This window comes from Ascidia mentula, chromosome 8 (genome assembly GCF_947561715.1).
Source record: "Ascidia mentula chromosome 8, kaAscMent1.1, whole genome shotgun sequence".
In the NCBI taxonomy this organism is placed as follows: Eukaryota; Metazoa; Chordata; class Ascidiacea; order Phlebobranchia; family Ascidiidae; genus Ascidia; species Ascidia mentula.
This window is the reverse complement of record NC_138573.1, coordinates 18,069,806-18,096,842: the sequence shown is the minus strand read 5'-3', so window position 1 is coordinate 18,096,842 and position 27,037 is coordinate 18,069,806. Positions and strand designations below refer to the sequence as shown.

The 27,037-nt window shown below is 38.6% G+C and overlaps 5 protein-coding genes across 6 annotated transcripts; 4 read left to right on the top strand and 1 right to left on the bottom strand.

Annotated features, from left to right (window-relative positions):
- Positions 1-1,055: 1,055 nt before the first annotated feature.
- Positions 1,056-15,025, bottom strand: LOC145911425 (uncharacterized). Its single transcript, XM_082998751.1, has 7 exons — positions 15,002-15,025; positions 14,857-14,938; positions 14,705-14,774; positions 14,521-14,641; positions 1,524-1,818; positions 1,277-1,455; positions 1,056-1,215 (listed from the first exon to the last, which is right to left on the bottom strand). Exons 2-6 carry the CDS (start codon positions 14,866-14,868, stop codon positions 1,279-1,281), a joined length of 675 nt encoding a protein of 224 aa, XP_082854877.1. The 5' UTR covers positions 14,869-14,938; positions 15,002-15,025; the 3' UTR covers positions 1,056-1,215; positions 1,277-1,278.
- Positions 2,769-6,387, top strand: LOC145910653 (fibrinogen-like protein 1). The gene is made up of 8 exons (XM_082997842.1): positions 2,769-2,864; positions 3,086-3,260; positions 3,619-3,756; positions 4,186-4,338; positions 4,501-4,653; positions 5,110-5,353; positions 5,682-5,899; positions 6,251-6,387. Exons 1-8 carry the CDS (start codon positions 2,769-2,771, stop codon positions 6,385-6,387), a joined length of 1,314 nt encoding a protein of 437 aa, XP_082853968.1.
- On the top strand, positions 7,298-14,498 carry LOC145910651 (uncharacterized). Its single transcript, XM_082997839.1, has 16 exons — positions 7,298-7,351; positions 7,497-7,568; positions 7,936-8,119; positions 8,447-8,592; positions 8,773-8,940; positions 9,088-9,254; positions 9,525-9,602; positions 9,815-10,017; positions 10,239-10,337; positions 11,924-12,079; positions 12,323-12,547; positions 12,942-13,042; positions 13,224-13,432; positions 13,502-13,696; positions 14,189-14,290; positions 14,369-14,498. The coding sequence occupies exons 1-16, from the start codon at positions 7,298-7,300 to the stop codon at positions 14,496-14,498; spliced, it is 2,289 nt and encodes a 762-aa protein (XP_082853965.1).
- A 2,077-nt stretch (positions 15,026-17,102) lies between the features above and the next one.
- LOC145912163 (uncharacterized) lies at positions 17,103-19,929 on the top strand. The gene is made up of 12 exons (XM_082999572.1): positions 17,103-17,163; positions 17,234-17,388; positions 17,456-17,612; positions 17,755-17,948; positions 18,027-18,207; positions 18,269-18,323; positions 18,400-18,565; positions 18,645-18,805; positions 18,878-19,058; positions 19,197-19,267; positions 19,318-19,533; positions 19,683-19,929. The coding sequence occupies exons 1-12, from the start codon at positions 17,103-17,105 to the stop codon at positions 19,927-19,929; spliced, it is 1,845 nt and encodes a 614-aa protein (XP_082855698.1).
- Positions 19,930-21,353: 1,424 nt separating this feature from the next.
- Positions 21,354-26,312, top strand: LOC145911563 (uncharacterized). Of its 2 annotated transcripts, none has more exons than XM_082998951.1 (15): positions 21,354-21,504; positions 21,648-21,809; positions 21,883-21,916; positions 21,986-22,048; positions 22,246-22,412; positions 22,535-22,618; positions 22,734-23,085; positions 23,499-23,696; positions 23,948-24,100; positions 24,392-24,513; positions 24,583-24,628; positions 24,696-24,767; positions 25,172-25,245; positions 25,416-25,502; positions 25,996-26,312. In XM_082998951.1, the coding sequence occupies exons 1-15, from the start codon at positions 21,403-21,405 to the stop codon at positions 26,146-26,148; spliced, it is 1,869 nt and encodes a 622-aa protein (XP_082855077.1). In that variant the 5' UTR covers positions 21,354-21,402; the 3' UTR covers positions 26,149-26,312. The 2 variants fall into 2 exon arrangements, with proteins under 2 accessions (XP_082855077.1, XP_082855078.1); XM_082998952.1 differs by having other exon boundaries at positions 25,442-25,502; positions 25,996-26,106.
- The last annotated feature ends 725 nt before the right edge of the window (positions 26,313-27,037 follow it).

Genomic DNA, 27,037 nt, shown 5'->3' with positions numbered 1-27,037 from the left:
TGTTTTGGACCAGTGGAGTTTTGGGTGAGCGGGATTCAAGTGGACTCGGGACGGAAGGAATGTTTTGCTGTGCTCAAAAACAAACGTAGAAAACAATCGTGTCTGGTCAAGCATGACTTTGTGTGCCAAGAATCGTTTAACATTTCCAGCAAGATTTCAACTGAAAAGACACGAGTGCAAGCAACAATAGAACCAACTAATGGCAAAGGTTTTGGAAATCAGTTTCGTGCTAGGAATTTGAATCCGAACAATCGTTTCCAAACAACAAAAGCAACTTCTCGCATTGACCACAAAGCTGTAGCTGTGGGCACTTCAGTTTCACTGATAATGGTCATCGCAGTTTTGCTGTTCGTGGTTTACCGTGTAAAAAGAAAGAGGGCCGGATTGTCAAACTCAACGATAATTTTAGCAAGAGATCAAAATCGAGGGAGTGATATCCCCGATCTTGAAGGGAGAGAAGAAGGTTACGCTTATATGAGGTGAGGTCAAGTTAATTTCGTTAAAAAGGATAAATTGTTGAAACCAAAATCTCCTTTTCACTCAGGTTGCACCCTGGTGAAGAGTCGGACTGTAACCTCGTCCATGCAACCGATGGTGCAACTGACCACGACCAGGCAATACAGACTCTAGAAACGTAACATCGAAAATTAACATATTAATCTACAGGAACTTGGAAATGTATAATTTCAATTTGTGAATATCTTCATATTTCCTTGTTGTCCGCCCGCATGTTTTCAATCTAGTAATGGATGATTTAAATACAAGTGAAAACGTTTTTGTCCAATCCTCTACACTTTTCTGTAATATATGTAAATATTGTTCGTGACACAGTGTCTGTATGAAACCGTCACGTGTGGGAATTTCAGTTCAACTCTTTCCATTCCAACCTAAAGCTGAATTCTGTCACGTCACGATCTCATTCTATTCTTGACTGTAAATATACAACTGAATGCAACTTTACTGAGTACGTTCACTTATGTCTGTGGACAATCTGTCCGAACAAAAGGTGGAGGTTGAACAATCAGGCAAAAAGTTAACAAAAATAACAACACAAATCTCATGAGAGCTAATACATTGTTCTGGTGAAAATTCACCGCTCAAACGTTCGTAGAGATACGAAGAAAATGAGCACACGATCCACGACAATGGAATGTCGTTAGTAACAGCGCAAACGTGCAAGAAAACCAGTTTCATAATCAGAATTCCAACTTAGACCTATGGAAATAAATAATAATTGCCACTGCAACACAGCACAGTAGCAAAAGATGTTGCTTACTTTTAATTGTTGGTGTGTTCGAGAATTTCTTTAAGAAAACTTCCCGCGGCGCTATTCACGGTTGCCCTGGCAACCTCACGAACTTTTTCCGACGAGTGGTTGAGTAAATCCATCATACGTTGCCGCACGTGGTCGCAAGTGAGCTTCTTGTGTTCATTTGATGTAGATGGCTTGAGTGCCTGATAAGATCGATACAACCGGCTATCTTGGCCAAGGCATACACAGTTTACAAACAACATTATCCTACCGTTTCAAATACAGAAGACGAAGCGCTTTTCACAAGCGATTCCAAATACATTCGGTAAACTTCCAAATAATTTCGAACCAATTCCTGAACTAATGGTCGCGGCAACTGCGCCATCTCCCGGTGGAGGTTTTCCCTTCTTCGTAGCCACGAAACGGCGCAAGTGTAGTATTCGCTTGATTCGCGGACGGGCAGTGGAAGTTCTGATGACGTGGCAATAAATGATTGGAGAATAACTGTCACGCACTGTGAGTTTGAAGATGTAGCCTCGAACGTGGAAATCATAAACTCGGACGACCTTGAAACACAAAACATCCATTAGAGTAGATATTGGAAGTTCGCAGCACCATTATTACGCCAAAGAAAAACATATTCATGTTTAAAGCGGTTTAAAATCCACAATGAAGTGTGCATTGTTTTGAAACAAGAACATTGAAAATTGTTCATATATTTATGTTTTTATACTAATAAGCGAACAACATATTATTGTTCTGAAAATACAATTAAGGCCAAACCAGTTATGAGGGGATACGTAGAACGACAAGCAGGCGATTTACACATTGGCAATCCAAACAGAACTTCTGCTGACACAACACTAATTCCACATCTTAAAAATTGCCGCCAAAAGTGACATAGGGACGGAAATCATGTCTGACTAGAGCGTCTGGGCTGAATATAATCCATGCATTGTCTTAAGGCCCCTGAAACGCGGTCTCACCCGCGGTGAATAATTAAACCTCGGCTCACAGACTTGGGTATTGTTAAGACATATTTGCTCCAGGATAAGCCCGGTTCTATTTGAGATGGGTAAACCGTAACACGACACTGTAGCCAAGTGGTTTACCCACTGTGTGTACCGGTTCAACGCTGCGGTTGCCACTGTGCTCACACGGTGGAATGCAGACGCGCACGAATATTTGATTGTAGCGTCTTGGTATGTCATGATTGGCAGATTAATGGCGCATTTATTCGCGAGTTGAGCAAGTTACAGGATTCGTATTGAGTTTCGCTCGTCATTTGCAACATTCAAGAAATAAGAACAGGATTTTTTCATGACTAATGAACATTTTTTTGTCACTCTTGGATAAATAATAACGCTGTCACAGAGGTAAGTTTTTAATCTATTATTTCCTAGCTGACAGCGTGTTACTGCTTGAACATAAGTACTGTTTCACAAGCAGAGAAATGAAAGCAGCAAAACATTTTTTCTGTTAGAAGATCTGGTTGTTAGGAAAACTGCCGTAGGAAATGAAGGAGGGAACAAAATTGTCTGTGATGATTTTGGTTTTTGGACTCTCGCTGGAGGGCGCTAGTAGCAATAGAGGCAATCCTTGCAACTTTCCAGTAAGGTTTATATTTTGTGTCAAGCATTGTGGAGAAAGTGCAGCAAACAATGATAAAACGACGCAACGTTTTTGGATTTTGAGAATATTTTTTCACTGTGCAAATTGCCATCGCCATAACAGACAATTTCACAGGTGTTAGCTTTCTGACTTTAGTATCATTGCAAAGCGAATTTCCCGTCTTTCAACGATTGTAAATAAAATATTTGGTATTAAATACAGGAGCAGTACTGCCCATCAGGGTGTGTCGTCAACCAACAAATTCTTGAGTTCGAAGAAAGAATTGTTGCCGAAATCGACCGCGGAGAGAAAAGAATTCAATCTTGTCAACATAAACTGTATGAGACGAGCAGAAACTCCACGGAACACAGGAGGAGCGCAACGTTAAAATATCGAAGTCAAATCGGTAAGTTTTTAAGTTGGTGGGAAGGTTTAGGACATTTACAGCGGTAAACTCTTGCAATTTCTACAGTGAGCTAATTAAGTTAGTTGGCACCTTTACCTTAATCAGTAAACTGTTCACACGGCCAATGCTGATTTAAAACTGGAATTTCTAAATCTGTCCATCAGGACAGCAAGCACAATGTTTGCTTCTTAAACCAGGTTATTAGGTTTACAGGCTTCGTAGTCCAGGTAAATACGATGGCTGTGATCACCAAGTAAGGATCTTCGCAGTGGGACGATCCTGTCAACCATGCGATTGCATGAAATATTACTGCGTTTTTACACTAGAGGTATGATTTTTTATCTTTCAGGAAGAATTGAAAGATTGAAGCAGAAAAACGAACGAATGGAAGGGCTCTTTTACCAGCTGTCTAACCGTTTGGATCATCAGAATGCAGAAATCGCGGAATTAACGATGAATATCGACTCACAAGAAGCTCTTGTCAGAGGCGAGTCATCGACAATAAAATAAACCGCCTTAGTCGTTTTTTTTGCATCAAATTATCGTGCGGTTATGACAATGCTTTGCGTTTTCTGAATAAGTTGCCAATTTTGCTTCGGAAACAGACATTACCTTTAAAATACCAAAGCATTTTCAAAAGCAAGTTTGGTTGAAGTAAAAATGTTACCGTAACTTTTTAGACGGTGTACCACAAAAAGTAAAGTAAATACCGAAAAAGCGGATAATTTCCCAGCTCTGTTTCACCTTTTTGCGAAGAAAATGGATAATTAACAAAATAGTATTTCGGAAACAGAGCTCGAAGCTACAGCAACAGACGTTCGTCGTGAGTGCAGGAACCGATGCCCGGATCAACAAATCGGTAAAAGATTTAAATAAAAAGTTTGCCACACTAACATAATAATAGTTTTTTTTTCAGAAAGGGCCGCAACAGACGAAGAAAATTGTGTAAATTGTGACGGTGACGTACTTACACGCACTGCGTCACAGATACGTCATACTGAACCTTGCGGTCTTCGCGGTGCGGATATTATGAAGGATTGTGCGACCCTCTACAAAGCGGGATACACCGGTAAAGTTATAGGTGGTAAAAATGTACTTGAATTCAAAACTAGGGTCAAAGGGGAGTTACTCATTTTTTGCTCCACATAACACGCACTTCTACAATTGTTGACAACGGCTACGCAACAGATTTTGGTGAACATTTCTTCCTAAATTTTTTTCTTATCACCAGAGAGTGGAATTTACTTGATCCAACCAGGCTCGGTTCCAAACCCATTTAAAGTTTATTGTGACATGGACACGAGTGGCGGGGGTTGGGTGGTGATACAGAGGAGAATAAACGGTCAACTCAATTTCGACAGGAACTGGACGGAATATAAAGAAGGTAAATCATAGAACGTGACTGAAAAAACTTGCTATGACTTTGTTGGAAAATCGACTGCAAACCGGTGAACGGTCGTTGGCTGAATTTGGGTGAGCGTTATACAATACAGGGAAAGTTATTTATGCTGAAACAAGTTTAGGATATACGTGCGGTATAAACAGAGTGACCCGAAGAAAAATGCATCATATTCAGAAAATAGCAACGAAACATTCAGCAATTCGAACCACAGTCTTATTCAAAAAACAGACATTCAATCAATCTCACTAGTGATTTTTTTTGTCGAAGCAGTGTTATGTAATCGAAATGTCTGTGGACATAGGAATTATTACAGCGAAAAAAAACATGTTTAGTAACATCGAGATAGGGTTGTTCCTTTGATAACATGATATTCCACAATCCACAGGTACAACATACAAGGTTATTAGACAGCTCACGAGAAAAACTGTTTTGCGACAGGTTTCGGGTTAACGGAGGAATATTGTAACGGTGAATTTTGGTTGGGTAACGAAAAAATGATGCATTTAACAAGCGGATTCTACCAAACCATCCGGTTCGTCCTCACCAATTGGGAGCGGGAGAGGAGAATTGCGCAATATCTCTACTTCAGAGTGAATCCCGAGACGAGTCTGTACATGATGCAAATATCGGTTTACGACGTCAATATCAGCAACGCATCCGACTCCATATCCGGTCGCACATAGTGAGTAAAATCAAGTTGAGCTATTTAGTGTCAACATATAACGTTGTGTTTAAGGAACAATGCCGACCTTTGCAACGTTGGAAACAAAACGTGTCTTTTTGCTGCTGTGTCTTTGTTAGTTGATCTAGTTAAGGTCAGACTCACCAACTGCACTGTTTGGACTTCATAGGTCGAAACTTTGCGTAGTCACAGACCTCGCACAAAAGAAGCACCTAGATTTACATGCAACGTTTGTAAAAATGTGCAGCAGGTTTCCACCACCAAGTCTAGTCTCGCCAGTTTGGCTATATTGCCTCTCGAAAAATTTCAACCAATCCGCCATGTTTAGTCCATACGCAGAGAAGAGGACGCTGAACAACATGGATTTTACAACGAGAGATAGCGACAATGACAGATACGAGAGCGGCAACTGCGCGAACAGAAGAAGGGGAAGAGATGAGGATGGCGCTTCAGAAGAAAGAGAAGAGAACGGTGCTCCGGGAGGAAGTGGAGGATGGTGGTACAACGAGTGCCACGGAGCAAACTTGAACGGAATTTATTATCGCGGTATGAGAAATGTTGGCACCCCACTATGGTGGTAAAAACTACACGTCACCATAACCAATATTCTCCTACACGAGTGGTTCTTAAACTGTCATGCCTTGTGGCCTCCTTTGTGGGTTAATTCTTAAGAGCCTGTGGTCTCCAGCTCATGTACAAAAACGTGATGGCACGCAAAAATCCTATGGCCTTTGCTTGGGAAGTTGGTAAAATCAGCTTTGTGCCAAGCCAGGTTTCGCATACACACTACTCGCAGCATGATTTTTTTTATCGTAACTTGAATGATGCTAAAAAAACCTAACAACTTAATATATTTACACACAAGTTGGTGTTGACGGAAAGGTGTTTTTATGACAGGCGGTCATTACAACACAGACAGAAGTGCGAACGGGTATGACGGAGATGGGATAATATGGAATGCTTGGATGGGAACCCAGTACTCTCTCAAAGCTACAGAAATGAAGATCAGACCATTCGATTACAGCAGAACTTAAAGTTTGATTCGTATCGGGAAACATCCTTGTTGTGTCCTTGTGTTTCTGAGTGGAAGTCCTCGACGTTTATATGCACAATGTGCAGTTTTTCACAAAAAGAAAAAAAAAATGTTTTGAAACCATTGTCACCTGTAAAGGTTTTTTTTTACTCAAGTTAAAGGGTTTCTTTAATAATTACTACTATCTGTTGCTCCCCAATGTGTTTTAGTACTTGGACTTTTAACCCGCTGGGTATAGAGTGTATTGTTTCACCCATGTGTTCTGTCTGCAAGCATAAGCAACCGATGTTGCAACAAAGCAAAGTTCCAAATTGCACACTTCACTACAGCAATTACTTAGCAGCAGCTAAATCACAACATCAGAGTACGAATACAACAAATGAAACCTGTGCGACAACCTGATGTACAAACAAAACTCTTTGTCTCATTAAAATTTTAAATGCTTTATTATAATTTTAGTGCAAACATTGTATTAAATGTGATAAGCAGGACGGTGACCCTGCCTACATGGCCAAATCGAGTATGTGTCTGTAATGACAATCAGATTCACAGGTTATGGGTTTTATGGTGGTGAAATTTCGTCTGCATTTAAAACTGATAGCGTCATCTGATTACAAGCGTTTGGTTATAAAATCGGTATTTCCGTGGTTGCAGTTTACCAGCAAGCCATTGCAGAGAAGAGTTTTAAAATCCATTAGACCGGGTTCTGTTGACTTACACAATTAGCAAACATCAGGTCAAGAACTAAACAAAGCTCACTGATTTTTTCACGCACCTCGGCGACTAAGCACGATCGCAAATGTTGACTCAATCAGATACAGACAACAAGGGATATATCCATAAAACCGTGTAGGAATGGAGTAAGCAGAGAGAACAAGCGGGAAGATATTCTCCAAAGCGAATTTGCAAAAATGTTTCTTTCACGAAATTTGTTGCTGACGTTGGTGTTCATGACAATTATTGTGGTGAGTTGATGTTAATAGAGCTCAAAATATTTCTGTTTTTGCAAATAATATTTTATATATTGGAAAAGACAACTGTCAGTGTATTCCCACGTCTACGCGTTAAAAACGATACTAATCACATACAACCGTTTGTTTTTATATCAAGGTTGGAAGTGTTAAAGGAAAAAGACAACTTCCCATAGGAAATACCAGCGTACAATGTCATTCCGAAAGATGGGTGAGTGAAAACCTTTTATACTCATTTATTTCAAACGTGGTTTGGACAAGAGGTCGTAATGCAACGTCATCATTTTGCCTCTGCCACATATGTAATATTTGACCTTCATCTTTTTATCGTTTTGTCCAGTTGTTTTGGACAATGTGTAATATTTAAATAAAATACGCAAGTGCATCTTAAGATCTTAAGATGATGTTGTTTTATGTCACAGTCACAAAGTTGGAACAATTGAAGTTACTTGCAGAGGTCTAAGTTAACCCCTTGTAGTAATATTACGGTCCATAAGCATTACTTTCAAAGGCACGCGTTCTTATGCCTGCAGTAAAAACGAGCGATTTATGCAGCAATCAGTCTGTGTCTATTGTAGGGCGAACTCTGTCCAAACGGCTGCCTTCTGTGCAACATTAAGTTTATGGTCACTGGAGGCGCTCGCAAGGACATTCGCGAACTGGGAAATTACGTGTCGACGTCGATGCAGGAGTACGACCGAGTGGTGGAGAGGATTGAGGTTTCTGACGTCAGCATACGTCATCAGACAGCGCGTGTAAACCGTAAGTACAGGGTTTGTTGCCATCACCAACGTTCGGGTTATAAGAATATAAAGCTATCTTTAAGTCCCGCATTTCTACGTAACATCATGGAATTATCTTAGACCGTTATGGAGTAACACAGAATGCAAAAATACTTTTTCTCGAGCAATTCCAACAAAAGTGACTTTCAATGTTTCGTTGCATGTTATAATAAACATGAGCAATAACACAGAATGTCGCCCAGGTTTTCTTTTTCGATTAGAATTATTATCGACATTTTATTTTGTTTGCTTTTTGACACACTTTTCTCAAATCTGTGTCTATCAAATAAATCACGTTTTTGTTCAGAAAAACTTGCGAATCTTTCCAATGCCACGTCATTTTCACAACGATTAACCGACGAGCTCCTTAACTCCCTCATGCAGAGTCAGTCTGCACTTGAAACGTTGAGGGTTCGGTATAGGAGAGCGAACCAAAAGCTCAGAAGAATAGAGGTTAGTAGTTGGAATAGGTTTCGTCATCGCAGCCAAAATCTGAAATGTTTATTTGTTTGAATTTTAAGTTGAAAAGAATATCGCTTTTAGGGAGTGTTTGAATACCTATTTCAGCTTCGATTTAAAAAAGAAAATACAGTTTCGTTTCACAACTCCAACATTCCTCATTTCACGTCCCAGAGAAACTTAATGGAAAACATAACACCTTGTTCCCCCGCAACCGACGAATCGGAACAATGCACTCTACCGACCCTGTCCGGTCGTGATTGTGCAGAGATTTACAGGGCAGGTGCGAGACAAAGCGGAGTATATGTCATCAATCCAACAGCAGTCAGTCGTCCTTTTCGGGTAAAAAAGGTCTTTTCGGTTGTGTACGTTATTAAAACAAGTACATCACTAACAAGTAGCTGCAACGGTAAGGGGGAGATTTTCACAGAACTTATTCTCGTTTTCATTTTTTAATGTTTGACTGCAATAAACCTATTTCAAAACAAGGTGTATTGTGATATGGACGATTCCGGAGGAGGTTGGACGGTTGTACAGAGAAGAAGTAACGGAAGTTTAGGCTTTGATCGAAGTTGGCGAGAATATAAGGAAGGTTTTAATCAAGGTTCGTGCAACAAGATGGGGGAAACCTGGATTGGAAACGAAAATTTGTACAGGTACAGGATTGAGGCGACAGGTTATTAAAAGGATTTATTGAGCTTTTTGCTGAAAAAGCGTAAAAACAGCAGCTCTTAACTTACTAAAGGATGTGTCTTCCTTGGAAATATCGAATAAATTCGTCCCGAATTCATAGAAAAATTTTGAAAACTAACCCACTTGCAAAAACATGACAATTTTTTTCACGACGTTTTGTCTTAACAGCGAAACGAATTTACTTTAACCGCAACATAGCACACAAATACTTTTGACAATTGAACGTCATTCAGGCTCACACAACAAGCCAACCAACAACTTAAGGTAACGATGACGTCATGGCAAAATGAGACGAGGCATGCCAAGTACAGGTGAGTAACGGAAGTATAAACTGAAATAATGTTCGTGGAATACCTGTATCTTATTTTATTTACCAACGATGGGTCAAACATAAGTTTTGTAAAATATCACTTATGTTAAACATTTGCGCGGCTTGTAAGTTTAAATTATACGAAAACCATCAGTATTTTCAACACACCGAAACTATCATCATAAGAAAAAGTAAATTTCTTTTGAATGAAAGGCATTTTCAAATCGAAGGAGAGTCAACAGGTTATCGCTTGATGGCGATAGACGGATACAGGCCCGATCCACGCGGTGACGTTGGAGATGCGTTTAGGGAATTTCCCGTGAGGTTCAATAATAGAAGGCGAACGGTCGACCACCTGGGGGCAAGATTTACAACTAGTGACGTTGATAATGACGGCTACGTCACAAATTGTGCAGGTATTTTCAACTTTAGGGTTGGTTGGCGAGTTTATAATGCACAAATTGCAAAATTTTAAGCAAATTTTTCAACAGGTTTTCTGCCATATTGTTGGCCTTATCTGCAACCTAAACAGTTAAATAATTTGTAAGTGACAAGGAATTGCAAAATGTTGGATCATTGGGACGTAGTCCATCTGAACTGGAGCAATCAGAAAACCATTTGATGTTTGTTTGAACAGCTGATGGGAATGGAGGTTGGTGGTTCAGAGATTGTGGAGCTGTGAATTTAAACGGAATCTGGAGAGATCCAAGTCAACAAACAACCCACGAAACTAGAGGTAAATTTTGGTGATGTTCAGTTTCCACACAACATATCACGTTTATTTAATCATTTGGCCCTGTAGAAGTAAATGAGCCGATATTGATCAGTAAACTGCAGGCAGTTGTGCACACTGTGTCGACATACTAGGTCTCGTGCAGCTGTTGACGAGTAAGGCCTTGCAAGTTAACTAGCCTATAACAACGTGTCGATTGCCATAAAAACGCATTGTTGCATTTATTCGTTTAAGAAAGCATGCAACAATTGAGAATAAACTCAACTGTGAATGCGGTATCGTAACATGTGTTGGTTGTTATAGATTTGAACGGAAACCCTGGAATTTACTGGAAAACATGGAACGAGCATGGAGAAATTTTGAAAGAAACTATCATGAAAATTCGACCTTTGAGATTTTAAAATTTAACGTTTTGTGTTCAGGAACAGACGTTTTAAAACACTAAAACCAACAATGGAATTTGCACGACAAAGAGTTTTATTGTGTAACAAGGACTTTAGAATAAAATCTGCTGATTTTCGGAGATGTGTTTGAAATACAGTTGAAGCATATATTTTTCTTAACATGAAATAACTGACAAGCGTCGTCACATTAAAACTGGTCTTAAAAAAAAAACAGTCTGGAGTAAATAGTTACTAAAAAGTTAAACATACAAGGTCCACTAAGTGGAAGTCTTTGCATGGCTGTTTGGCCGGCAATACCGCCCTGTTTGGCCGGCAAGACCGTCGGTCTACAAGAGTCGCACACCAAGCTTCTCTGATGATACCTAGTAAGGTAGACACAGCCACCATCTGTCTGCAGCTCAAATAATTCATATCTAAGGATGTTGAAACCGCAGAATAAAATCCTTAGACTTTTCCCTTCCTCTCCGACACTGAGGTTACAGCAAAGCAAGTATGTTTGGCAATGATAAACAGATTGTTTGATCGCGTTCGCCACAAGATAACACAGTGGCGGGATTGTCTGAGATGTGTTGTATTCGCTACTGGTGCAACAGAACGATATTGCAGCTCTCGCAAAAGGTGATCAAAGCATGAAAGTTTGCACCTTTTTTCACGTTGCAGTGGCAGTGATGTGTGCAAGTTGCCATGTGGCGGTAAGTTTTTGTGGGAATTTTAGCCGTAACTATTAAAAAAGGAAATATGGGCAGATGTGATTCTTACGTTTGACTTAAATGGTGTTTTACTGTAGTAAAACGTAAATCTTTTGCAAAGAAATATTTATAAACGTATAAATCTCTCACTGACAACTGTAATTAGTCGTGGAACCATTGCGCAAAAAGTTAGTTGTTTTCAGACTAATGATGTTGCCCTAAAGGAGAAATATAAATATATTCTTACGATTAGGAGTCTTTGACGATTTTGCAATAATATAGGTTTTACCTAGAATCCCTAGCAAAGAAATGAACCAATACGAAGCCCATATTTTAACTACGAGCAGAGTAAATCCTAAGATACTTACAAAATTAGTTAATAGCCAACATGCTTTTAACAAAAAACGTGGCCTTTTAATTTGCTTTAAACAATTTCCACGCAAACAACAGAGCTCGTGTCAAAATCCGGTCATGTCTTGTCCGTCAACCTGTGCAGTCGCTTCAGATCTTGAACGAGACGAGGAAATTTTTAAGCGTGAACTTTTGCACTCGGCTCACAACACGACAAACTTCTGTGAGAGAGTGAGGAGGTTGGAAATCATTCGAAGTGAAAAGCGACAGAAGTTTTATCAGAAAAGAAAAGAGAATTCAAGTAAGAAGGACAATCGGTTTAGGACATTTATGTTGCCTCGTACGAATCACTCCTCAGCTGCTTTCCAACACGCTTTCAGAATAAGCATTTAACTTGTCAAGGAAAAAAAATAATGTTCTATCGTCCACAGCACTGGCGACGAAGAGTAATAAACTGTGGCTAATCATAGAATTACACAGAAAAGCAAAAAGTTATTATCGCCACTTGCGCTGTACAGGCTCAAAAAAACACATGCTTTCACAGACAGGATTTCAACACAACAAATAACCATCGACCAGCTGACATTGTCACGTGACCAACTGCTAGACAAACAAAGGGGAATCACCGAAATGTTGGATGTTGTTCTTCGACTGGAAGAGGAAAACCGTCAGTTGGTAGAGAGAGTTGAAGATAGAACAGCCTCGTTGCGACAAAGGTGTTCGCCGGATTCGACAACGGATAATTGCCCCGGTCAATTTACCGGCAGAGGTAAGACCAAACTCCGAAAGTGAGCTAATCAACACATATTGTGTGTGGGTTAACCCCTTATATTGTTTTTATGACCTTAACTTTGGCAAACAGGATTTTTCAATGTTTTATCGTTGGAACCTGAGTTTTCCTGAAACCAACAGTAAAGAGCCGGCATCCTTTCCACTTTGCTCGTGAACCTTCAGATAACCACCCAACCTAATGCCCTGTGTTTTGTTAAATGGCACGTCGGCATTTCTTTTCAGTACGTAAGATCGAATTAAAACGTTGGAGGCCTAAGGATTGCAAGTGTAACTCTATTAGTATTTCTCAACACGTAGTGGCCACAATACAACTGGCTGCAGGGTGGGTTCGGATAGTTACCAACATTGCTGAAAGCAAAAGTTTTCTATAGATTGCGCAGAAATCTACGGTTTGGGTGGTAGAAGAAGCGGAGCATATCTCATAACTGCTGGCACTGAATCTTCCTTCAGACTTGTGTACTGCGACCAAGAGGTGAGTGCCTTGTATACCATAGTGTAGACAAACTATACATGCTCAAAAAGTTAACTGCCAGTAGTGCTCAGACAAAGTAGATGTCCAGCTTCCAGGTATAAAGTACATTAAACACAATGAAAGTACCCACATATACCCACGTGTAATTTTACACACTGGTCTATATGCATGCTATGGATAGACCGACGGTGGAGGGTGGACCCAGATTCAAAGCCACGTGAGTAATGCTGTGGAATTCAACCGAGATTGGCAAGCTTACAAACTCGGTTTTGGTCGAGTTTCATGCAATGGAGATGGAGATTACTGGCTTGGAAATGAATATATCCACTCGCTGACAACTCGACATCAACATTTGAGAGTAGATGTAAAAGATTGGAGTACCAACGACAGGTCTTTTTTAGACCAATAAGCTGTGGATTTTAAAACACACTCAATTCACCAATTTGCAATTCTTTTCAGGTACGCCTTATACACCCATTTTGGTGTTGGCCCAGAAAACACGGATTACACCCTTACACTGAATGGCTATCAGAGTGCTCAGTCAGGTGACATAGGCGATGCATTTGCAGGCCATAATTTTGGCAAAGTTGATGATATTTCAATCACCAAACACAGGGGAATGCCTTTTTCTACTTATGACAGAGACAATGACAAGTACAGAGCAGGTAAAATTGACCTTTCTTGCAACTAATCAACACAACAGAAGCTGGTTAAAGTCAGACAAATGAAAAACAACGCTTATTTTTTCTTAGTTATCTTTTTTAAAAATGTTAACCCATTCACAATCATGCAAAAGCAAGATAGGCTATCACCAAATTTAGTATTTTTCAACCTTTTTGAGCTACGGAACACTATTTTTATCAAAATAATCTTGCGGAACACCAAATTGTTGGAAGTACTGCGGCATTGTACTTAACCAGCAACAGGCTCGCACAATTACATTCTTATAATTACAAAACGAATCTCATTGTTACACAACAAAAGAACATTTAAACTGGTGATAGTGGATGATTATTTCATAAAAAAAGTGATTTTTGACCCGTGTTCCACGGAACATTAGTTGAGCTAATAAATTTCTTGCAGAACACCTGATGATCTTTCACGGTTGAAAATCACTGACCTAATTTGTTTGTTTCACAACCAACTTTTTGAAGGTACGTGTGCAAGACATGGCGGCGGTGGCTGGTGGTATAACAGCTGTTCTGCTGTTAATCTTAATGGAAAAGTGTATGAAGGTGGCCACTACCAGTGAGTACATATATAATATATCAATTATATTTGGTTCAAATCTTACAACCTCAGTCACTATTCACTTTTACTTGACAGAAAGTCAGACACAATTTATGGATATGACAATGCAATGATCTGGGGTACATGGAAAGGGCTTTGGTACTCACTGAAAAAGAGCTCAATGAAAATCAGACCTGCATCTTTTCAGCCAAACACAGAAGTATAAATAATACAAAAGGTGTACATACTTTTCTGTGGCTTCGGTAATGTTCATTTCAATGTGTTTTCTCATTAGTTGGGCTGCAGTTTTTATGTCTGGTCCCAGTTTTTCACAATCTGATCCAATTACTTCAAGTTTACTGGTTATTCCTGCAAAATATATTAATACACATCATATATATATATGCAAAGAAAAAGGGAATGAATATTTACCTGTCACAGCATCATTGAAGCTCTCCACAAAGTAGGCTGAAGCCCTCTGATGCACGATGTTGACTACATCCTGAAAATAAATTAACTGTGAAATTGTCGCAGTAGTTATGTCTAAACCTAAAGACATACATTTAGAAAATCTTCAACATTACCATCATGAGCATCTGTTTTTGATCTCTCCGCAAGCAGCAATGGCAAAAATTCAGTTGGCAAGCTGGGATTACATAAAAAGTTCTGGAGAAACACACAAATAAACACTTACATATTAAAGATTGTTTTCCTATTGTCCACAAATACCTGATACAGAAGCAGTGGTCCTCCTTTAAGGGATTCAAATGTAAATTCAAAATCTCCCATGTGTATGCATTTGTTTATCATCAGACTTTTTAATTTGTCATTGAGTTGATCACTGGCAAGGGTATTTCCCTTTATTTTGTCATGCAACTGAAATTACAAAAAAAAATACACTATACCATAAAGGCATTAGTTGCAGCACTATTTGGTAATAATGTGCATTGACTTGGTTTTATATAGAAAAGCCAATTATTTGATTACATAGGCTTAATTTACCAAAGGATGTGTGTTGCTGTAAAGAATTGCTGGCATGTGAGTTTAAATGCTATCTCATTTCAAGCAATTTTCTGTGTTTTAAAACTGTTTGTGGTTTGCATAATACAAACGTTTACCTTTTGGCAATATTCAGCCCACTGAAAAGCCCTGGAAAATTGTTCTTTTGTAAGCTGTTCCACCCTTGGAGACATGCTTAATTGAAGTATTTCCAAAAAACATTCACATTTTTCAACTAACGTGTCCATTGTTCAAGTTTGTCAATTTCTTTTTAAACAAGATTCCACAAACGAAATCAACTTGTTTTACACTCAACAAACAATGACACTGTTTCAAACAATGTGAAACCAGACTAGGCGAGTTTGAATCATGGTTGGTGGCCACTGATATACAGCAAAAGCAATGCAAGCAGAACTCTCCTGTTTGGTTTGTAGTAAACTAATTGTTCAAAATATTACAGCTAAATTTACTTAAACCTGCGTATTTTTTTGCCAACAACAGCAACGGCAATTTCCAAAATCCAAACAAAAAGAGCAAAATTCCGCCGCCAAAATAAGGGGCTGTCCCAATCCTCAGCTTACTCAAAAATTTTATTCGAAGGGGCAATAACAGAAATTGAAATATTGTGCCCTTTGCTGGAAAATAATAATGAATGTTTGTTATCTGTTAGTTTCCATCGTTAAAGGTAAGTTAATTTGTATGCTTATCAAAATGCAATGTCAAGTAACTCTCAAGTAGATTTATTTCATATGTGATAAGGACATTCCCTTCTAGCTTGCACAAGTCGCGTTGAACAGTTTTCTGCTAAAACACATTTTTGCAATGAACCTAAAGGGTCTGGAATGGAGGTTTTTGAGAGGCTTGCGAAGACCCGACATCAACACCGATGGTCTATGCAAGTACTATTTGTGAGACCACATGCTAGGATATCTGAGACCAAAATCCATGCTCTTTGAGACCGAAAACCATGATCTGTTTATTTGTGGAAAGAGTCGCAAATATACAGGGCGTTATCGAAGACAAGGCAAAAGCAAAGACAAAGTTGCTATGATTATGCAAAGGAGACTTAGAAGAAGTAGCGCAAGTTGAAAGACGTAACGCAAGCGAGATAACTAGCGATGGCGTCAGAAAGACGGTGCTGAAATAAAAAAGAGTAGAAAGCGCTTTCAAAAGACCAAGCTTAAACAAAACATTACAATGCTTCGAAGTATGACAAGCCGAGTTCCCTACAATTCAATACCAACGCGTCCCACGATATCCACGACGATAAAGAAAGAGACCACGTTTTGTTACTGTGCTTTAGTGACAACATAAACGCGAAATTTCATGATTTTACTAATTGCGCCACGTGTTTAATTTGAGACTGCACGGTTTGTAAAATGTACCCCTAGAAGTAGATATTAAGTAGGATAGTTTATCTTTTATTATAGTTCGCACAAAGATACACTTGTTGTATTTCGTGTAAATCCCGTTGACATGATGCTGGTGCGATACCTGTAGATGAAGAAACGTATAGACTAATAAACGATCTCCTTCTTGTAAGCTATACACAATGGTCAGAGTCAGAGAATAGTTAATCGAGCTACATACATATAGGTACAGAAGGGGTAGAGTATTTTGTTTTGCCCTGCAGAGCTTCGGTACCTATAAAATTATCACAACACTTGTGTAAAGAACAATCGCAGTGACTAATCAAAGTGGATCCTTCCTGTGCATTCGATCTACGGGATACGGAGGGACGGCATTTGTGTTTTTGTGTTTATTTTGCCACACAGCAACGTTATACGTGCACAATCAAAATTATATCAGATATACTAGCATAGCCGATAAAATGATGCATGCGGTTTGGAAAACGTGGTGTTTTGTTTGTTTGGCTGTTCTTATCAGAAGAGGTAAGTTAGCTAAATGTTTGGCGAACAAAAAACTTGGAAGTTTTCATGCGACTAAATACACGTTTTTCAGTTGAAAGTTGCGGAGTAGTTTACGAATTTAACCAAAATTCGGGTCAGTGTATGGTCAACGAAACATGCCAGAACTACACAGCAATCATAAATGCGAGCAATCCACTTTTTGTGTACATGTCCACAGGGATGATTGGCTTCAACGACAATTGTACTGTAAGTAAACGACGAACTATTCTGAAGGTGATTTAGATTTCGCTTCAAGTAAACAAATGCTTGACAGTTATGGGAAATGGATGGTGACGTTATAGGAGATATGCTTGGTAGATTCACTGGCAACGGAAACGAACTTGGGGCTGTTCGTTCGAGTGGGAATAAAATTCGATTGTTTTGCGATGTTAGCTCTGCACATACGACGCTAGTCTTCTCCTACCAGTTGGGTAAGTTTGTTGCAGACTCTTTGTGCGTTGTTTGCTCCAAAGGATCGTTTAAAAAATAACCTCCTCACCTTCGCAAAAGACGACATAAATATTCAATCCTTTTTTACGCAAAATTTTCAAAAAGATTTCCGATCCGTTACAGTTTTATTTGATGATTGCGGGGGTTCTATTTCCATTTTATCACTACCTACTACCGTGCTGTCACCGGTGGATCCTGTAAATAGAGGGACTTATCCACATTGCGCCATGTGTGTTTGGGAATTTCAATCGTTCGGGAAAGCATGCAACTACACATTTGTCACAAATGTCGATTTCAACCGCAATGATTTTCTCTTCGTGAGTGGCAATTTTTTTTCTGTAAAATTCGAAGTTTATTGTGAGTGTTTTTAACCACCAACATTATTTCACACAAAGTTGAATTGGGGCGAGAGAGAAACTGAAGCTGAGGGAGATTCTGTTAGAGTAGGGAATTATGATGCAGGCGCGTTTGTCGCGAACCAGGTGTACAACTTGGTCGGCAACCACGTAAGGGTGATGTTTGTAACTGACGGAAGTCAAGGATGGCGTGAAGAATTCTCTTTAAATGTCACCGCAGGTAAGATTTTGTTTCCTGTTTATGCCAGTGTCATTGTGTAACATTCCTGAATGCTGTTAAGTTTGTCCCTTCGAGGTCCAGCAAGGCATCCAATGCAGTGAGCATCCGGTTATATTGTAAGTGCATTGCTATGTATTTGTTTCATCAAACAACTAACCTTTGTTTTGCTGTTCTCATGATCGTTTGCAACAGGTTAGATGACATCGATTTCGAGCAATTGAACGCCACTGATGGGGACACTCTGTACATCGCACCAAGCTGGGATACCAAGCCTGACGAAGTGGATCCGGCATGTGTTGCAAACGTGGACAATCCTATCTTCAGTTTCAGTATCACACAGTGCGTTCCTATTGTAGAGGTATGCTTATACTTGGTCCAGAGACGTTTGATGTTGTCTTTCTTTTAAGTAATTTTGCATAATATTTTTGATTGCGTAGAACAGAGACGACAAGATCTTTCTTTCCTATGTTGTATGGAATGCAAAGTACCTTGACCTTTCCGACCCAATCCAACGGTACAGGATTTTCAGCATCAACTTCACTTGTGAGTTTGCCGCCAACGAGTTGTTGTCATCTGCTGAAGTTAGACCTTTTATCGAGTAAGTGCTCTTCTGCAGTGCATTTAAAGATAAACAACAAACAAATAAATGCTTTTTTTTATATCTTCGTAGGAGAATCGGAGTTTTTGCTGATCCGGTCGAGGCAGAATTTGAAATCAAACTTGAATTGTACGAAAGCGAAGACTTCGAAGACAAATTGGAGGACGGGGACAGAGTTGTTGTTGCATCTCAAATCTGCGGCGAAGTTCGTCTGTGTGACCTTCCCGACACTACAGACAACTTCCAAATAGAGGTGCTTCAAACATACCTTTGATCACATAAGAGATCGTTGTAAACGGTTGTGGGACATATGTTTTTTAACTTTATACACAAGATATGGGTGTAAAACTTTTTGGCAATGTATTTTTAACGTGTTTATTTTGCTTCGCAGATGACAGAATGTTGGGCTACAGCCGTGGACGATCCCGAAGCCACACCAATATATCCCATTGTGGATGAAAGGTTCTATCGTATATTCTTAAGAGACCGGAAGTAATCCTTACTTTATACAGCTGTAAGGCGATGAATGATTTCGATTACCCTGGAACCATTGAACTCATAAGGAACGCTGAGCCTTTGTTCGGGCGGTTTTGCTTCAAGTCTTTTGTGTGGACCAACGTGAGCGACACCGAGCAAGCTATTTACGTTCATTGTAACGTCATAATATGCGATCGCGAGGCTGGCGCATGTTCCTCTGGGGTACGTAAAATTACAAACAATAATGCTTGGTTTGACGGTTTATTATTTTCAAAGAAGTAACTTCGGATGCTCTTTTACTTAAATATTCTAACCACAGTCCATGTTTTTAGTGCGGCGAAGATCTATCTGCGTCCGGGTCAGGTTCAGGGTCTGGTTCTGGGTCTGGTACTACTGGAAGTCGTCGCCGCCGCCGTGATGTTCAAATCCTCGGAGATACTCAGAGATACTCAGCGGGTCCTATTATAATCACACCTAAGCGAGCACCATCAGCTCCCCGAGCCGACAGTGAGGACGCGAAGAAAATTATTCACGAATATCAGGATTTGGTTGAACATCAACAGTCGTACAACCAGGAGTTATCCGCCTTACTGGCCATCGCCATTTTGATTGTGATTTGCATTGTGGTGATTCGCCGCGAAAATTAATAAATGGTTTCGTGATAAATGTGTATATGAAAACCTGATTTGTTTATTACTATTATTCACCACATTGTTTCGATTCCTTCGAACAGTCCCAAGTGGTCCTTTTATCAAAATCTACTTCCTGTTGTTTGAGCAGATCATTGCGATTTTTTTAAATGAATACGATTTCTTCCGACTATAATAATAAAAACTGGGACTTTTCTTTTGATTGACCTGTCATATTGGCCTGTCGCGTCAACACCATGTGATTTGTCCTGTGTTTCGTCTATGTCTAAATAAACGGTATCAAAATTAGAGAATCTCCTGTCATTTTTGTGCGAATTCATTGTATTTTAGGTTCCCTGGAATTTAACAAAAACATTTTTAAAAGCTGGACATACAACACAAAACACGTGTCTACAGGGTAAGACTATTGGTATACTTTAGGACAATTCAATTTGAATAAGGAACTGACGATGCCAATAGGGCGAAATATATTTTTCTAAATTTTACCAAGCTTATCTTGTTTTGCGTTTGTATTGTTACGCTAAGGACGGTGATTTCTTTGTTTGTGATTCTCACATTCAGAACTTCTTAGCTTTGTCAACCGGCCAGGCAATAAATTCGACCATTTTGCGACAAGCTTATTGTACAAACTATTTATAAGGCATTTTCGGTATTGTGTAACAGACCAAGAAACGTCAATGATTGGCTAAACATTCCAAAACTGGTTGAATTTTAAACCTGATGACGTTTATTGCACAAACAGCCCGAAACAACATAATCTAAATCAATAGGTAGATCATGCCGTTGTGTACAGATATTGCCAAATCAAAGGAAGTTGTTAAATGACACATGCATCAGCCGTTCCGGAAACATGATATAAATCATAGAGGGAACAATTAGCACAACAAACAGTAAAAGATATGTTCGCAAAAACAATGTATAATTTGCGCCCTATTATATCATATCGTTCAGAATCAACAAAGAGTCGTTTTGGAAACTGTGTGTTGATAAGGATCAGTTTTTCGGCCAACTAAATTCCCAAAACACCACGTCGCGCTATCGTTTGCATATCAAGCTATATCAACTGCACACATTCACACTCAAATCAACTGATACATGCGTCACAACACGCCTATTTTTTGAGGTCGAACTCCGAATCCACTCCTGGCAATCTACATTTTTTGTACTCCAAATATAATTAATGAACTTCTACTCCAAGTCTCTGCATACCCCTACTTAGTACAACTAGTTTGCGGGAAAATAGTGTAACAATATCCAGGAAGTGCGTTTCGGTCATCCGATTGCTTACATGCCATGCTTTTCCATACCTTACGTTGGTTTTCACTTTTTCAGTCAGGTCCACGTTTCATAAACCTGTTCGCTGAAGTAATTGTTTGCTATGTATTTTCTGTTGCACAATGTTGTGATTCGTTTTTAGGTCTTTCTTATTAAAATAGCGCTGTGCTGCTATAATATTCTGTGTGCTTTAGAATGTCTGTTCCACGCAGCGCATTGTATCCGTTTGTGTACCGTTTTCTAATCGAGTGTAACTTCAAAAAGTTAGCGAAGGAGTTTAAAGAACTCTCCCAGTCGGTAAGTACTACTGGCCAGGAATGACTATAGACTACGTAACAGTGTTAATAGCATTATTTTATCAACAGCAAATGTTTTTGCATTGCATGTTGGAAATCCACTCAATTCTCAATAAAATTTATGAAATGTTTTCTTCCTTTCAGTCAATTCCAGACAAAAACCATCCAAGCTTGTATGCAATTTACAAGTCATGGTTGGAAACTGCCCCAACGCAGTCATCTCAGAAAAAGGCAAAACCTGCGACAAAGAAGAGGAATGCAGACCCAAAATCATCCTCTGAAAGTGAAGGCAGTTCAGATGAGGAGGTAAGTTAGATACGGATGATAATTTTGTATATTTTTTTCTGGAATTTAATTTTATTTCTAATACTTTGTGAAGGAAAACGCTCCACCCACCAAAGCACAAAAAATAGGTTTGTAATTTATTTAAAATATGCCCTATAGTAAACAAGCATGTGTTTATTGTGGATTGGGTATTTTAGAAAAAAAAGAAGATAGTTCTGACTCATCGTCAGATTCATCATCCGAAGAATCATCTGATGAAGGTTAGTCTGCTGGCAGTTAATATACTTCTATGATTGAATAATGATATTCTCCATTAGTTAACCAATGCGTTCTGTTTAGATATTAAAAAAAATAACTGATGATGCTATTGACATTTTTTTTGCAACATTTACAATTTTTAAATGTATTGGATAATTGGACATACGTTAAACAACACACAATGCATATGTTTCTGCAGAGCCTGCTGCAAAGGTCAAACCTGCAGTCACACCAAAATCTGCAGTGAAAAACAAAACTCCTGTCGTGCAAAAACCTGAGGATTCCTCATCAGAGGAAGAAAGTGATTCTAGTGAAGAAGAAGAAGAAGAAGAGAAAAAACCTGTTAAGAAACCCGCTGCAGTCCAGGTAAAAAAACAGTTTTTTCAATGATAACACATTTAATCTTTGGTCTGTGTTACCCTTATTTCCGTTTTGACAGAAATTTGTAGAAGGGAACATTTTTTGATACTGAATTTTGTATTTTGTAGAAAAAACCTGAGTCCAGTTCTGAGGAGGATTCAGATGAATCAGAAAGTGACGAAGATGAAAAACCTAAAGTTCAAACGAAACCAGTAAATAAACTTTTTGGTTGTTGTTGAACGGTATGAATAGTAGCAAATTTTGTAGCTTGAAATTTTGTATATTAATTATTTACTTCATCTTTTAAGATTGACTTTTCTATTGCAGGTGGTAACAGTGTCAAAGAAGAGTGCCACCACAAAAACAAAAGCAGCATCTTCATCGGAAGAGAGTGATTCTGATGATGATGATAGTGATGAAGATATGGAAGTTGACCAACCCGCAAAAGTCACCAAACCAACCCCAACAAATACTAAGTCACCAAAAGTTGCACAGAAAGCAGCCGCTTCTTCCTCCGATTCAGATGATAGTGATGATGAAGATTCAAGCGATGAAGATGAGGCCCCAAAGAAGAAGGTTTTGACCAAGTCTGCATCAAGCAAAGCTGCAGCAGCCAAAGCAGCTGCCAAAGAGTCCTCATCTGATGACGACAGTGATTCTTCTGATTCGTCAGATGAAGGTAAGCACGAATCTTCATAGAATTAACTGATGGTTGCTTTTCTGGAAAACGCAGTAGTATGTATCAAACTTTTACATTGTCAAAATGTTTTGGTGTGACGTGGATTTTTTTTCTATATCTTGCTTTCCAAACAGTCTTGTGCATATTATACATTTGTGCGGAGGTTTCCAGGAAGGGTGTTGCGATGCACTGGTTCATTTTTTTAACATTATTTTTGGGGAGTAACAAGATTACTTTGAAAAAAGACAATATTTTTTTGTCAGCTTTGTTATTTCATTTTGTTAGAGATGGGCACATTGCTACTTTAAATGATAGGAACGTCCATATTAGTGGAGTGCATCACAGAAAGAAGTGTTTTTCTCATTATAAACAACTTTCTGTCTGAATGAAAAATGCTTTTATCATTTTGGCAGAGCCTGCGGTTGCTAAGAAAGCAATCTCAACTCCTGTCGCCACAAAAACTCCATCATCTGCAGTGAAAAAATCAGCTGACACAAGTTCAAGTGAGGAAGATTCGAGTGATGAAGAATCGTCTGATGAAGATAAGGAACCAAAAAAGAAAGTTTTAAATAAAAAAGCTGCCATACCACCACCAGCTTCATATGAAATTGGTAAACAATTCTCTTCATAGCGTGTTAAGGTACACTACTATTCACTGTTTGTAGCAGTGGTTCCCAACCTGTCATGCCTTGTACCACTTCTACACAGTAATACTTAAGCCTGGCACATAAATAAAAATTAGAAATTGCAATTGTATATTGCGTTTAGTGCAGACTCTGTTTGTATCTCCTTGAGTGACCACTGTTGATAAACCTCGATTCATAGATTTGTTGTAAAACCTAAAAAAGACATTGATTTGCAGCCAAGCCATCTAAGCCTAAAAAGCCAGTAGCTATTGTGAAAGGTCTTCCAAAAAGCAAAGACAGCAGTGATTCAAGCGATTCAACATCAGATGATTCAAGTGATTCTGATGATGATTCAACTCCTCCGCCACCAAAACCTGCTCCTAAATCTGGTTTGTAGAAAAATCTAGAGAAACAAAAGAGACTGTAACACATCTACTTGTTGAAAGGGCCATTACAAAGATATATTTCAAAAAATATCAATAAATTATTATTGGATATTTAAATAAAACTTCTGTTTTGAAATTATGTTTTCATAGTGTAAATGAAGATAATTTTCATCTAACTGGTTATATACTCCTCTATGAGTGGTGATTTTTACACAACAATATGTTGTCTGCTGAACTGCTAATGCATTTACAGTAATGGATCACACATAACAGTTATAAAATATTTGTCTGCAGTTGCTGCAAAAAAAGCTGAATCAAGTTCGGATTCCTCATCTGAAGAAGAATCTAGCAGTGAAGATGAAAAGAAAACCACAGCCAAGAAAGCACTGACTAACGGCAATCTTTCCATCATAAAGGTTTGTTTGTTAACTCCCCAACCATATTATGTCTGGTCTGGCAAGTATTTAATTTTATGTTGTTCTCAGACACCGAAGGCAAAATCCACACCAAAAGCTGCTGTCAAAAGGAAAGGTAATGTCACAGTTAAAGCCAAGATACTTGTGTAGATACTCCTTATTTTCATGCTTTGTTTTTGTAGAAGAATCACAAAATACTACGCCGGTGCCGAAAAAGAAAGCCAAAAAGGAAAAGGCCAATGACTCCATATCAGGTGAACAAAATACTGAATACTTTACCGAATCTGCTGAAAACAACATTTAAGGTTTCTTCCTGAAATCAACCTTCTCCAACGCCACTTGTTGTGCGTAACACAGGTGGAAACTTTACATCAAAATTACAATATAAATATCCTCATTAAATAATGAAACCTGTTTTCTTTACAACAAACTGCATTTGACACAAGGTTATTTTTATTGTAATTTCAATCTGCTGAAAGTATGATTGTCTTATCGTAATTCCGTTGATTTTCTCTTCCTGCGATTAATTATGAGCATCCTTGGTTTACACAATTTGCACCAACAAAGTTAACCAAATACTGATTTCTTAACTCAGTAATACTACTCTTGGAACATTTGTTGTTTGTTTAAACACAGTAACCGGTTTATTGTAATTTAGAAATGCAGACCCCAGTTTCAACACCAGTATCCACAAACAAAACTCCTAAATCTGGAAAAAAGTCTGATAAAAAAGTAAGTTTTTTCCCCCCTGTTTCCAATATTGGAACTTTTGTTTGCAAAATCTCATTCCAGGTTCAACTGTACACAATAAAATATGCTAATTTGTATTTACCTTAAAATCCTTTTAAAGTGTAGCATTTTGCATTTACCTTAAAATCCCTCCTTCCCACTTGAATCAACAGTCCACACCTAATACACCATTTCGTAGAGTCAACGACGAAGAAATTGAGGTGAATCATAAGTTCTCCAGCAACTCCTTCGAAACCAAGGTAAAATATTCCTTTTGCTAAGTCTTTTTTCAAAGGAAATGTTCAGGATGAGTGAAAGAAAAAAGATTTAGCTCCTAAATGTGTTTTTTTTGCATATGCTAGAGCACAGATGTTAGTTGTGGTTTCTATTGTTTTAATAAATTATCTTATTTTCAACCCTTCCCCAAACTTTTTTTTAACAGTGCAGAAAAATAGTAGAAACTAATTGTTGGTCATATATGCTGCAGGTCCTAGAAAGAGACCACATGAAGTGCACATGTATAACTGGAGATGTTATATTGTCCTTGAAATTGTTACTTTCCTTATTTTCAACTGATAGCTGTATTTTTCTTGTCTCTGCTCCAACCATGTTGCATTCCAAAAATATTTCCGAAATGTCCTTATTTTTGTGTCATGTTAGGGTGATGACCTTAACAAATCTATATAACCATGATGTAAAACTCTGAACAGTGTTATAATCACAGTGATCACAACAAAAATATGTGTTTAACAGAACGACTCCTGGGGCAAAGCAGCATATGATACACTCAAACATACCAAGGGCAAGAGTTTCCGCCACGAGAAAACCAAGAAAAAGCGTGGCAGTTACAGAGGGGGGAACATTGATTCATCAACTGTAAATTCGATCAAGTTCGACAGTGACTAGTTCTCCCATATTTACTTTTCTATGTCTTTATTTTAGTGCTGTGCATTTTCTGTGTTCTGTCGGAATTTAGTGTTTGATGTTTTATCATAATTTTGAAACATTGGGATGGCAGATTATGTGAATTGACGAAGTTGGTGTCTGGGTCAAATAAAATTCCTGTTCATTCAGCCACAACAGATACTTGTTCCTGTATTCATAACTTCTATGAGCGCTGAGAAAAACTGATACTGTGTTGCTGGAAGTAAACGGTTAAGGTTGCAGTTGAAAAAATACAGGCCAGAGTAGAAGCACGAATTTGCCGTTGTGTGGGTAATAGTTTGTTTTTATTAAACGTCGGGTGAGGATAGCTATGACAAATGTTTTGAAAAAATAAACCAATTAGGATTGTGCGTCGGGATTTCACACACATCCATATATATTTGTCTCCGTAATTTCCGATGGTGTCTATTCGTTGCATCAAAAAACTGGTCGACATGACTGACATAAATCACCCAAGGTTCAGATATTTAACTCTCTTTTTCCTGATTGCGTTAAAATTGGTTGTAGTAGTGTTGATTTTGCATAATAAGGAAAAGGACAAAATTGAAATCATTTAAAAATAATAATAATTACTCAACAGCGCTTCATGTGGACGTTAGTCGCTGTAGCGATTTTTGCGCCAAATACAAAAAAGCCAATTTCATTTCAGTGCTTGTGTGAAGTTACGAGTCGTGGGTTTGTGGTTATGGCAGATTGTTTCTGAAAACGCATCAAGTAGCTTTTTAAAAATTCCGACTGAAGTGAGGTTTCCACTAAGAGATAAGAAAATATTACGTCCATGTATTCGAATCTTGGACAAACTCGTCTTTTTATTGTTTTTGCTTTCATGCCGATTTTAATAACTAAGTTT